This window comes from Osmerus eperlanus, chromosome 11, assembly GCF_963692335.1.
Source record: "Osmerus eperlanus chromosome 11, fOsmEpe2.1, whole genome shotgun sequence".
Lineage (NCBI taxonomy): Eukaryota > Metazoa > Chordata > Actinopteri > Osmeriformes > Osmeridae > Osmerus > Osmerus eperlanus.
In genome coordinates this window covers 10986429-10999633 of record NC_085028.1, presented here as the reverse complement: position 1 = coordinate 10999633, position 13205 = coordinate 10986429, and the positions used below count along the sequence as shown (strand labels likewise).

The 13205-nt window shown below is 40.3% G+C and overlaps 3 protein-coding genes across 3 annotated transcripts; 2 read left to right on the top strand and 1 right to left on the bottom strand.

Annotated features, from left to right (window-relative positions):
• Positions 1 to 71: 71 nt before the first annotated feature.
• On the bottom strand, positions 72 to 6152 carry pitpnaa (phosphatidylinositol transfer protein, alpha a). The gene is made up of 11 exons (XM_062473982.1): positions 6007 to 6152; positions 4987 to 5017; positions 3642 to 3787; positions 3316 to 3407; positions 3095 to 3102; positions 2353 to 2427; positions 2048 to 2131; positions 1853 to 1930; positions 1604 to 1714; positions 988 to 1110; positions 72 to 852 (listed from the first exon to the last, which is right to left on the bottom strand). The coding sequence occupies exons 1-11, from the start codon at positions 6021 to 6023 to the stop codon at positions 805 to 807; spliced, it is 813 nt and encodes a 270-aa protein (XP_062329966.1). The 5' UTR covers positions 6024 to 6152; the 3' UTR covers positions 72 to 804.
• Positions 6153 to 7182: 1030 nt separating this feature from the next.
• LOC134029696 (stress-associated endoplasmic reticulum protein 1) lies at positions 7183 to 8869 on the top strand. The gene is made up of 3 exons (XM_062473981.1): positions 7183 to 7455; positions 7667 to 7742; positions 8204 to 8869. Exons 1-3 carry the CDS (start codon positions 7372 to 7374, stop codon positions 8242 to 8244), a joined length of 201 nt encoding a protein of 66 aa, XP_062329965.1. The 5' UTR covers positions 7183 to 7371; the 3' UTR covers positions 8245 to 8869.
• A 190-nt stretch (positions 8870 to 9059) lies between these two features.
• Positions 9060 to 13172, top strand: pcyt1ab (phosphate cytidylyltransferase 1A, choline b). Its single transcript, XM_062473980.1, has 9 exons — positions 9060 to 9432; positions 9970 to 10084; positions 10188 to 10284; positions 10388 to 10504; positions 10781 to 10932; positions 11074 to 11152; positions 11233 to 11375; positions 11477 to 11665; positions 11869 to 13172. The coding sequence occupies exons 2-9, from the start codon at positions 9977 to 9979 to the stop codon at positions 12070 to 12072; spliced, it is 1089 nt and encodes a 362-aa protein (XP_062329964.1). The 5' UTR covers positions 9060 to 9432; positions 9970 to 9976; the 3' UTR covers positions 12073 to 13172.
• Positions 13173 to 13205: the final 33 nt, after the last annotated feature.

The following is a 13205-nucleotide window of genomic DNA, read 5'->3' as shown; positions in this document are numbered from 1 at the left end:
GTCTTTTAAACCCTTCCTTTGGAGTGTGGTGAAACAGTAAAACTAAACCAAGACAGACAAATCACAAGAGGTTAATTGTATAAACATTGTTTTTTTAATTGAATAATAACATTTTCTTGTCAAAGTCATTGCACTGTAGCTCAGTAAAACACAGAAAATGAATTAAACAAAACAGGCCAACCTGTGAGTAAACACAGACTTTTAAGGATATGTTTCCTATTTTGTACATAACTTACTTGCTTTATCCCCACGTCCCAAATCATATAGCATTAGCACATGTACCAGAATAGCAGAAAAAGGCTTGTAATTAAAAGATTGTATTTCAGACTGTGATAGAGCATTTAATTATGTCTATGTCACTTACAGTGGCACTTAGCTAGCGGGCATTTAGATACCATCACTGAGGACAATGCTCCATAACCATGTGAATAATAAAGAGAGGAGAGTGACACATGCAAAATATCTAAGAGAGCAGTAACTAGAAGTTAGTCAACATTGCTAACAACTTTGGTTGTGTAAACATATGGTGAATTGCAGAAAATACAACAATACTAATCATAACAACACATAACTCCAAAACAAAATGATTCCCAAATTTAAAAAATAAATGTGTGTGACATGTTAGTGACATGGTGAAATCTTGTCAGCTTATCGGCCAGAAGGAGTTTGTACCAATTGTACACCACTGGATCAACAGGATTGTGTTGAGGGGAGTGGAGGTTGAATTGGGGATTCAGCTAAATGTTCGGGCCTTGTTGCTTTCCTGGGCCAGTGGTCAAGAACACAATGGGGGTCCCAGCAGATTCACTCCTCCGCTACAGCCATGCCTTTGATTGGGTCTTTCACCCTCATCTGAAACACACATGCACACTTCAGTATTCATTAAATCTTTCAGCCATTAGTTGCCGTAACAGAGCAATGTTATAGCTAACATCTATTATCGTGACAGAACTGTAAAATGGAATACACAACTATTGTGTACAGTACCTCATCTAGCTCTTTCTGGGTGTCCTCCTCCATCCGTCGAATATCATCCATGGTCAGCTCGATCCATTTATCTATCCAGCAAAACAGCTCTCTGTGGAAGTTTGTAAACAACCGCTTCTCTTGCTGAAAATCATATGAAGCAGAAGTTAGCCAACGAGGAAATATCAAGTCCAGGCAATAGAACCCTACAGTAGTGCAATTTCTATCCCTGATCTAAACACTGAAGGACAGTAAACACTACTTGGCGCCTAGAGTTTATAAACTCAGTCAGGGAGGTCACAGGAATGTAATGAGTCATGTTATTCAAGACACTTCTGTGCAGCCTTCTTCCTCATAGGCAGGGAGGTTTTCATGTAACCACTGAATGGTCACACTAGTGTCATCGTGGACTTTGCCACCCCACAGTTACACTGCACCTCAATCTTCCTATGGGAGGGGCATTCATTAAAGAAGAAGCAGAACACTGGTGTCATAAAAGTCATAAAATCATAAAAACATAACTAACATACGCTACAGTCCATTATGTTTGCTATTCTAGTTTAGGCTATTCTAAGCCACAATAAAAATATGTATTAATAAGTATTCTATGCATCACTGCATACATTTCTTGCCGTACCCTCTGAATCAAGCTTTCAATCCTGTTCTGTAGACCAAACCACTTGAACTTGACTGTGACCAGCTTGTAGGCACACATGTGGGGGCAGCTAGTGTTGCTAGACAGCTCTTTCTACAGACAAACAGAATGACAGGTTAATAGCCTTCAGATTCCTGAAGGGACAAAAATACATGAAATGGTTGTTTCTCCGGTCTGAGCATGTCACTTTGCGAAGGGAATGGCAGGGGAGAATTATGGGAAATGCAATACCTTCCAGTTAGGCCCCAGAGGACCCCTGCCTGTCTTGACTGACTTGAATGTGGCAGGGTCTTCATCTGGCTTGTAGTCCTGTGAACACAATATAGTTAATAATTAGAATTAAGATCAGTCTACAGGTACTAATTAATATATGACAAGAGCAGGTTTATTAACAGATACAAACAAAGAGCACACTACTGCTCTTACCTTGGTCTCCACCTGGCTTTTGTCAGCAATGTCTATATGAATCACCTCCACATTCTTCCATATGTCTGCATCTAGTCCATGCACCTTCACAATACAGAAATATCAACAAGAACACTTTGAGATGATATCAGAAGAGCTAGGAACACTGTCACAAACCAATTCAGAGCCAAAGAGGAAATGACGACAGTGACTCACTGAATTGGATTTGATCCAAGGTCTCCCATGCAATCTCCAGTTTAAAAGCTAGCGTATTTTAAACGAGTGGCTTAGCTACACTGTATTGAATGCATTAACAGATTACTCACATTATCCTGCTCTCCCATGTCAGGCTTGTGCCACGTCTCAATCTTAATCATGAAATTGTCCTTCATGAATTCATTCTGCAGAAAAATGAAGAAGGAGGACGGAAGAAAACAGGAATGTCAACACACATAGAAACTGTTTAACAAGATTACATGACATTGTCAGGACCCTGGTTACAGTTCATCAGCTAAGAGACAGTGGAATAACAGCCCCTTGGGATTCAAAAGGACACACATACACACGCCACTCAAGCACACACACACACATGAACAGTTTCCCACACACTTGAGATGTGTGCCACTGTGTAAAGTCAACCCTATCAGCGTCTCTCCTTTCTGAAAGGCAAGGTTACCTTCTCGTCTTTCATCATGCTGGCCATACTGAGTGTGTGCATTTGTGTCGTTGGGTTCATGTGTGTGTGTGTGGTAACCGTGATGTGTACATATGCTACCTACTGCACTGGAGAGTCCTACATGGAACTTGAACACAACCACATGACAACTGTGACTACTGGAGTGGGCAATGACACTCAACAAGAAACAGGATCTGTCCTGTGGATGTATAATAGCCATAACGTTACAGTACTTACTTTTATTTTATGACCAAGTTTTTGCTGTCTTTTGTTTAAGTTTCCCTGTTTTTCTTTGTTTGTATCTATGCATCACAGTAGTAATACACATGGATTAGAAGAAAGTAGTAAACAAAATTGACCTAGTAAACAATAAAACAATTAACAGTACTTACTGTAAGGACTAGAGCGGAAGGAAAGGTGGACATGGAAGAGAAAAAGAGAAGATACAAAATGTTTAGGATTATACTTAATAAACAACAAGATAACGGCCATCCTGGAATATTGATAGATCTATAAAACAAAGTCTATGTATATGCATGTACACTGAATGTCAGTAAATGATTAAATGTGTGTGTGTGACTGTGTGTGTGTGTGTGTGTGTTGGAGGACGCACTTGTTCGACAGTACGGGTATGCGTTCCAGGCCTTCTCATGGATGTTGAGAGCAGATGAGGGAGCAAGCAAGCGTACAAACTTTGGCACTTTACTGTTGAGAGATATGAAAGATTTTATGATTAGGGTAATATAATAATTGTAGAATAGTCAGGAATTAGTTTGTTAGGTTCAATGTTTTCTGTTGAGCGAGCAGAAAGACCAAAGTGTAATGACTGTATGAGTTGCGTAAAATGATAATGCCATAGAGCAGTTAGGAATTACTTGTTTAGGTGGATTCTTCACTTTTATAGACACGAACATTACCAGGATTGCAGTCCCGTCCTACCTCTGCAGATGGTAGATCTTGTGGGTGTACTGGCCTTTCTCTCCATCCTTCTCGTAGGGCTCATTGACGAGTACCTCCACCCCTTCTCCTCCTCCTGTTTCTTTCTTACTGGCCTCAGCCACAGAATAGAGCTGACCCACCTGGTACTGAGTGTGGAAAGGAAAGGAGGAGGCAATTAGAGATATTATAAGAAACATGCAAACTGTCCAAAAAATGAAGAAAAACATTATAAAAATGTAAACCCAGTCCAAATGATTGCCTAATTCTGTTATTGCACCACCAGCAAAGAAATCTTCAGAGAATTGCTTTGTTCATTCAGGTCGAAAGGGAAATATGTTGCTTCAGTGTAACAGTGAATCATGAAAGAGTTGATTATTTAGCATTTCTATTTAAGTTTTCCATTTAAACTCTGAAGGCCACTGTACACTGCTTCTCAAACTCCTCTGGTGGACTATATGTGACTTCCCTTACTTGTTTCCTCCAGTTTCTAGGACAGACCCTGAGTCTGCAAAATCTAGGAGTGTTGGCAAAGTCAGCAGGTATGAAGTTAGACAGAGACGGAAAGAGGGACAGTCAGATAACCAGACAGAAAGTCTGTCAAACAGAGAGAGAAACAGACTGAGTGTAAAGACAGAGGCAGCTTTGAAACTGTCATGTGCTGTCAGTGTCATCTCATCCTTAGCATGGCTCATAGTTATACATTGAGTAGTCATTGGTGAGACACGGTAATTGAGGCAGAAAAAAGAACCATCCTAGCTCTCTCCAGCAGACCCATCCTTTTTGAGAGGAGCGCCATTGGCCTTATTTAGGTGGCTGTGTACCGTATGTATATACACGTTGAAGGTTTGGAATGTGACTATACATGTAAAACCAGTGGGTCCTCTTATTGTGATTGAGAGGAATACTTGGCACATAGGGCACAAGCCAGGTCTGCAGGTAGGACCATTTAATTTAAAGTACATACATCTCGTGTATTCATTACATTTCAACAAAGGGGATCGAGGCCAAGATGTGATTTAGAAGAGATACAGTACTATCGGCAAAATCAGGGAAGGAGTCAGATAAGTATAATTTTGAAAACAGAGCGATGGAGTCTCATCTGAAACCGGAACTACAAGATGAAAACAAGTTGTAGGAAATACAAAACTAATGTCTGGGAGGACAATGGGCTTCAAACTATATGTCCAGCTGGTTCTTCCAGAAACAGTGTTCTGGGCCTGCTGTAAAGAAGCTGGGCTCATAACTACCCCTGACGTGTCACAGAGGGGTAACTGTGGTCGCGGTTGGAATGGAGGAGGTTATGACACAAATATATTACACACTGCTAGCTAGGTCAAACACTCACCTCTTCCACTGATATAGGAAGGACGACTCGGCTAGAAGAAGCAGATAACACATGTTTATAGCCTCATCGCAAAAGCACAATCAAACAAACAAACACACAGTACACACTGTTGTGGCTTAAAGCAAGCTTACTAATTGTAAGAGGCCTAGAGAACCACAGAAGACTGTTTCTGTCAGGGGGCAATTTGAATCATTGTGTGTGTGTGTGTGTCTGTGTGTGTGTGTGGGGGGGGGGGGGGGGCGTGCGTGTGTTTCTTATGACACTATACAATAGGCAATTAATAGGCATCTGTGCCCAGTTGAACAGTGTCTGAATATTTCATTATAACAGATCAGAGTGTAATGGGAGCCTCGCAAAGATGGGCCAACAGGTGGAACAGCAAGCCCGGTAGACTGCATGCTAGGAAAACTCTCAGTCATACTGATGCTTAAATTGTTGGCTTTTGTAAATTAACAACGATTTTCACTTGACTTGATACACTGTTCACTCTACACTTTATTGAGTAAATTGTTGACTTATATAGTGTAAGATCAGAAATCGTCAGGGTATATGAATGGGGTAGACATTCTTTAAAAATTGGTCAGTGTTTATTCGTGTACTTTGTACTTAAAGCAGGTGACTTCATGTCTTCACGAGTGATGAGCACATGACAGCATATTATAATCAATTTTCCTTAAATCTATCATTCCCATGGCCGTTTGAACCTCTGGTCTATGTGTTGTTGACTGTTCATTCATTCAATCGATCTTTCAACGTAATCTCTCAACTAGCCTAGCCTACATGTAGGCTTAAGCGATATTAGTCTACACTTAAACATGCAGGTGTGTCTAGATTTGTGACAACGCCCATTCAGTTAAAGTTATGTTCTTAAGCTTCATTCAAAAGAGAAGGTTTCATCCTTGAACGCAAAATGGTGTAAACGATGACAGCATTTATTTCTCAAAGTAATTGACATCATTCAATAAAACTAATAATCATTATTACATTCACAACAGGTTTTAAATAATTACAAATACTTACAATTCCTGAATGAGCATATTGGTTTTGCTGTCCGTAAAAATAGTTCTACAACATTGGGATGAGTTGAACACTCAATAAGCCTCCCAAGTTCACTGCGGTCCTTCCGTCTCCCACCCGTCTCCGTGGATTTGGCGTTGTGGGATTGTCTCGAAAGGCACAACAAGTTAGGAAGTGCTGTGAAGTCACACCCACCATCACCAAAGTGGGTGTTGCTGGTGTGGTGAAACGTCAGCTGGGCCTACCTGCAGAACCTGTTTGAGTGAGAAGAGCCTACCTGCTTTAACAAGTCGAAGCTGGCGCGAACCCTTCACAGTCCAATGTTACTTTTCTGCTGCTGTGCGTCCCTATATGTGCATAGAGGAATGTTATAAACAGCTTGCTGTTGGGAAGTGTTGATGTAGTCCGCTCTGTTGATGTAAGATACTGTTTTGATATTCTTTACTAAAATACAAACTCGTTTAGGGGAGGGATTGTTCAGGCGTAAGTGTAAGGGAAACGCAGTGTTGTGAGGAGAGCAGGTGTTGTGCCATCAGATGTGAGGTTGAGGGAAACATGCAGTCTCTCATCAACGCTGTGCTTTCATCATTTAAACAGTCATTATTATTGGATAGGGTTGTAATATTAGAATTTTAAAGTTGTTCGGTTCGCTGAGTTCATCAATGGGCATATGCTTAGCAAGAAGTTATGGACTATCGTAGAAGTACTGTTTCAATACTGCCCTCTTCTGTGAGCATGCTGAAAATTGCCTTGCAAATTCTACAATTAAAAAAAATAAAAAACATAATATATGTGCTATTAAATATCAGAACTCTATATAAAGATTTAACTTGACATAATACACTACACTACTTTTTGCTGTTAATTTCACTTATTACAGAGGCTATAGCCACCGATAAAAATGGGATTAGATTGAGTCGGGATTGTTCTGTGAAACAGTGTAGCTTCGAGCGTCATTAGAAAGCTGTGTTGAGTATGTGGCTCATATTCAATTTAAATGTTCTTTTGGCACCACACCGGATAAACCATCCGCCCGACGGAAATACGTAAAATCTATAAGGGCGAGTCAGTGCCACATCATCATAAAATATACACAGAATTTGTTTAATGTTGTGCACAATAATCTGCGGTATGAGCAATGTTCCGTGTACAAATACGATTCATTGTGGAAATGAGTTGAGTTAAAATATATATATATTCTTTTTGGACGTCCCTGTTTGTGACACGACCACGGAATCATTTGTGGGTGGGATCTAATTAATGTGTACGTAGACAAGTTAGGAAAAATAGACAGTCACTACTAACTAGTTGCAAGACACAAGGAGCACCGAGAGATCTTCATCTGCAATAGCTATACAAGCTGAAAACATGGTAGCAAAACAGAAAATACGAATGGCAAACGAGAAGCACAGCAAAAACATTACACAGAGAGGTAATGTCGCCAAGTCATCGGTAAGTTTGCATCCCCATTGTATTATCGATTAGGCTATTCATTGAAAGAGACGCCACAACTATAGCCTATAACTGTCAAGATATAGGCCGTTTCTAACTCTAACTTTTTAGATTTCATAAAAATAAAAAGCTGTGTAATCTTCCAGAGGCAGATTTTTTTTGTTCTTCAGAGTAATTTGTTTATTTGTTACTCATGTACATCTTTCTGCAGAGAAATGCTGGGGACGACAAAGTGGCAGTGGGACCATGGCTTCTTGCCTTGTTCATTTTTGTTGTCTGCGGATCAGGTACATCTACTCATAACATCTATATAGCCTATGATTCGCCTTTCTTCTGCATCGTGTATCTGTATCGCCAAAGTCATACTAATTGTTTAGAGAATAAATATTTTATTGACAGGCTACATCATGTAGCCTAATTGTAGCGATATGCCGGGACATCCTACTATCTCTTAAAAAGTGCTGTCGAAGGACAAAGTTCCCTGCAATCCACTTTGTTTGCCATTCACAAAAGTTTGATCTTTGCCCCCTCTGTATCAAGACAGTATATATTTTCCCCTCAAAAGATTGTGTATTTATTCATGATTCCCATCGAATTAATTATTCTGAGACACCAAATATTGCTTGTACCTGGTGCAAAGTGGAAAAGACTTGAATTGATTTACCCTCCTGTTTTTGACCTTTAGTGATCTGGTGTTTGTGGAATCACACTGCTCACACTCACATTACTTGCTCTGTGTTTGTTTCAGCCATTTTCCAGATCATTCAAAGCATCCGTATGGGCATGTAAAGTCAAGACGACAACCATTGTCCAAATTCCAACTACACATGCAGGGCTTTATTGTCCCTCACAAGATAAAGGAGAAACAGCCATCATCTGTCCATTCCCCGTCTTCCTTTTCTTTGGCACTACCAAAACTGGATAAATATGCACCTTCTGTAAATGAGAGACAGCCATGTAGTTAATACCATATGCATTCCATAAATGAACATCATGATTGACCTGAAGATATTAGGACCTTTTGAAGTGATCAAGAATGTTTTTTATTGTAGAATCTTCATAAGATGCCTATGGTGATATTGTATGGAGATATGTATGTGTGCAATGGCAATTGTTGTCCATTGATGTGCCAACATCAAATTTAAGGTCTATATTCCAAAACAAAGGACCCATACTTTTTTCATTCCCTAACCCAAAACTATATGCATGGCTGTAAAAAGCAAATATCTAGAGTTATAGAGCCTTGATATAATAGTGAATGCATGCCTTGTCTGTATTTCAATTTGGACAACAGAAGGAATCTTTTGAATCAGAAGATTTGAAGGTAATGCAATGTCTTGCTGCACTATGTGTGGCATACACCTGTGAAATCAAATATTTCTGTCCTTCAATATATATATATATATATTAATAACAATAAAAGAACATTTTAAAAAGTTTACGTTGTATTTGGAGGGTTTGAGAAATATCCAGCTTTCTTAATGTTTTACAAAACTGGTTTGACCCACTGGCACTGGGTGGCAGCATAGGTCCTTATTTGGACTGCTCCATATCGTTTCTAGATCCAATGTTGTTAGAGGACGGTGAATCAGACTTGTAATTAGATCTTCGAGATACAAGTAAAACCTGGTTGATTTACATTATGATACATTGTATATATTTTAAGATGCAACCTGAGTTCTTTAGATAAAATTACAAATTCTAATAAGAATGTATCCAACCTCAAAGATCCTAGCCCTGTATTAGTTGGATCTAGAACGCCCATTTGTCAGACTTTGAGTTTGTTAGCTCTACAGACCAGAGTAAAAACAACCTGTCAACTCCCTGCTATATGGCGTCTTTGTCAGAATAAATCAACCAAATCTAAGGATTACAGCCCTGCTGACTTTGATGGAAACGCTATCAATCAAAAGAGTACTATACAAGCTTCAAGCAATTAGCTAACGTATAGTGCACTTACAAGTAACCAACACCCAGGTAGCTATACTCGTTTTTAGCTAGTCAAGTTAGCTAGCTAGCAACAACCAACCGCAGGTACCTGCCGCTAGTACCTGCCAGTGTCAATGCTAGCGTAACGGTAGCTACTTGCTAGAAAGTTAGCTAATTTATCAATGCAATAGTTTGATAACTACGTGATCTCTCCTGATTTCCATTCACTGCAAGCTAGCGGGCGACGTAGTTTAAAACGTAGCTGGCTGGCTACAGTAGATGCTAACTAATGTAGATATACATATAGGCTACAGTCAGTAGCTTACAACTTCAATGATTTTAATTGGTTAGTGACTGATTCCTAACGCCAGTTGTTATCGGTGTAGCTTGCTGTGCACATTTATTACTAGATAATACAAAATAGCTAAACATTGTTCTCTCAAAAGTGATATCTCCAACGTAGGAGTTCAAGTCCAACACACCAATAGTGATACCATTGTAACAAATCCTGAGTCTTCAGATCAGAATTATTATAAGCTCAAATAGACCTACATTTAATTAAGTAGTTATATATTTTCTTCGAAGTGCTTCAATGGAGTCTCACAGCTCGAATCGGCTACCCAACCGAAAAAGAAGGAGGGATGGGTACTGTGGAGAGAAAGGGGAGGGGGAGCCACCTGTCAAGGTCTCGCGCACTGTGGTGAGTGCAATGCTGATGGATATAAGAGACACATAAAGAGTAATAGATGAAAATAAAATAACAATATATTTACCAGCTTATAGTGTGCATGTGTGTTTTTCAGGGTCTGACAGATCCTGCCCCGTTTGCTGACCAACTTGAGCCTGCCACCACACCTTACAAGCGCGTTAGCATGGACGAGGCACGCCAAGGCACTCCGCGTAAGTCTCTGTTTCAGCTTTTCTTCTACACAAAAACTGTGCTAAAGCCGCCTGTCTCCCTTTCTCTTGTTCACACGTTGCTGTCCCTTGTTGTCCATGTTAGAAGATCGTCCAGTACGGGTGTATGCAGATGGGATCTTTGACATGTTCCACTCAGGTCATGCTCGAGCATTAATGCAAGCCAAGGGACTCTTTCCTAATACCCACCTCATCGTTGGAGGTTAGACGTACATTGTTTGTAGCCTTGTATGCATTGTTTACATTTTACATTGATACATTTTGGAGATTATTTTGTGTGCAGCAGACAACCAAGGACCAGTGACACTTCTGGCAGTTTTACAGTGGCTAATGCCAAGGAACAGTCTGTTTCACAAGATCAACAACATTTTGCTATGACATCACATCTTACATTTGGTAGTTAACTCTATTGTTTGTGTGTTTGTGACAAGCCATTAGGTCTGCTGCTTCTCTCTCTCACTCTCACTCTCACTCTCAGTGTGCAGTGATGATCTCACACACAACCTGAAGGGTTTTACAGTAATGAATGAAGACGAACGCTATGATGCAGTCAGTCACTGTCGCTATGTCGATGAAATTGTGCGTAACGCACCGTGGACGCTTACACCCGAATTCCTAGCTGAGCATCGGGTGAGTTGGAACAGTGCACGTCTTGTAAGCTAACAGGGATGCAGCCACCCGATACAGCCTAGTTTGCATGTGTAACTCAATTTAGAACTTTTATTACTAACTTTATTACTTGTAATATTATGCCCTTTTTTCCTCTTACAGATTGACTTTGTTGCTCATGATGATATACCCTACTCCTCAGCCGGGAGTGATGATGTGTACCAGCACATAAAGGCAGCCGGTAGATGTGATCCAGTAGCTTATTATGTGGGTTATATTAGAAGTGCTGAATGGACATCTGACATCTCCCCTTTCTTCCAGGCATGTTTGCACCCACACAACGTACAGAGGGTATCTCCACATCCGATTTAATCACACGCATAGTTCGTGATTATGACGTTTACGTGCGCCGAAACCTGCAGAGAGGCTACACTGCCAAAGAGCTCAATGTTAGCTTCATCAATGTGAGTTCTTCCACCATTTTGTATAGAAGACAATCCTTTAGATATGCATAATAACAGCTGAACTTGTGGTATAAATACAGTATTAACACAATATTCGGCAGGAGAAGAAGTACCATCTTCAAGAGAGGGTGGACAAGGTGAAGAAGAAGGTTCGAGATGTGGAGGAGCGCTCCAAAGAATTTGTGCAGAAAGTGGAAGAGAAGAGCATTGACCTGATTCAGAAGTGGGAGGAGAAATCCCGGGAGTTTATTGGCAACTTCCTGCAGATGTTCGGTCCAGAAGGGGCACTGGTGAGCATCTTGCAAGTTTTAGAGGGTTGTTCATGAGCCTATTTTTTGGAAGTAGATAACAGGAAGTAGACCCTTGTTTCTCTCAAACTCTAAAGCTACACCTAGCTTGGTGAAGTTCCTTTATTGCTAGGAATATGTCAATGAGGTAACTAATGATTCTCCTGGCTTTGTCACTTTTTTTGGTTTGTTCTTGCTCCCTTTAGAAACACATGCTGAAGGAGGGTAAGGGGCGGATGCTGCAGGCCATCAGTCCCAAACAGAGCCCCAACAGCAGCCCGACACGCGAGCGATCCCCTTCGCCTACCTTCCGACTGCCTTTCTTCTCCAAGACCTCCCCTCCGTCCTCGCCACCAAATCACCACGCATCATACAGCATCAGCGAGGATGAAGATGACAATGGCGATTAGAAGCAATCCTAAACCCTCCTTTCCTCCCTTTATCTCTGTTTCGGTCAAGTCTTGACATGTACTGAGACTTTCATCGTATTTTATTCCATGTCAATGTGGCATTCACTGTCAACTTTGATTGACCCATTTCAAAATTATGTTGTTGACCACCTGAAATTTCATAGAGAATTTTTTCAAGTTTATAATGTTTTATCATTCTGTGAACTGGACTGGGGCGTTATAACTGTTTAAAAACACCAAATATTTTGACTGAAGATATAATATATAAAAAGTAGCTGACATTCTAAGACGCATGCATGCTCTCCAGCTTAGGAGACCATACAGCTCCGTGCCTCCAGAATGTTTGGCTGTGTAAAACCAACCCAGCCTCATAACGGCTGTCTGCTTCTTTATCCCCAAACAAAGACTTCCCTCCAACACATTTTTTTTATTAGTTGGGCTAGACAAGGAGGGGCGGGGGGGCACATCCCCCTACATGCAGCAATGGAATGCCTCTGCTCTCAGGCAGGAGACACAAACTTAGTTTATCAGTGAGCAGTCTAAAAGATTTCATCAGCTACTTCTCCCCCATAAGTCTACATTCTCTATTTTCTCCAGTACTTCCTCAAGATAGAAATTATGACCAAAAGGATTTCGTTAGGACCTTTTTAGTTAGGTTTGTAGTTGTTTGATCACCTGATTGCAATGTGATTTGTCTTATTTATTCAAAGAATCTGTTTAATTTATTTTCAGTTCTACAATTTGTTGAAATATGTGAAACTTTCAACTTTGCTTGATCAGGTAACAGGGTAAGCCATAGAACAGTGTTAGCATTGTGTTACTAATTGTCCCAGACAGCTTGTTAGAGGATTCTCCAGTGCCCAAATAAATGTTTGCAGTATAAAGTGACCATGTGACTCTGTTTAAAATGCACATGTTAACCTCCAATTTAACCCATGATATTATAGATTGTCAACATTGAGGATCTGTTCACACAATGGAAAGCTTTAAGTTATTGTAGTAAATACTGAATTATGCTTCCAGTTCCAGGCATTTTTTGTGCCTGTTGTTTATTTTTGATGTTTTGTCTGTCAGTTTCAATAAAGTGTATGCATCTACTGGCCACCTCCAAAGAATAATGGCACTCTTTATGC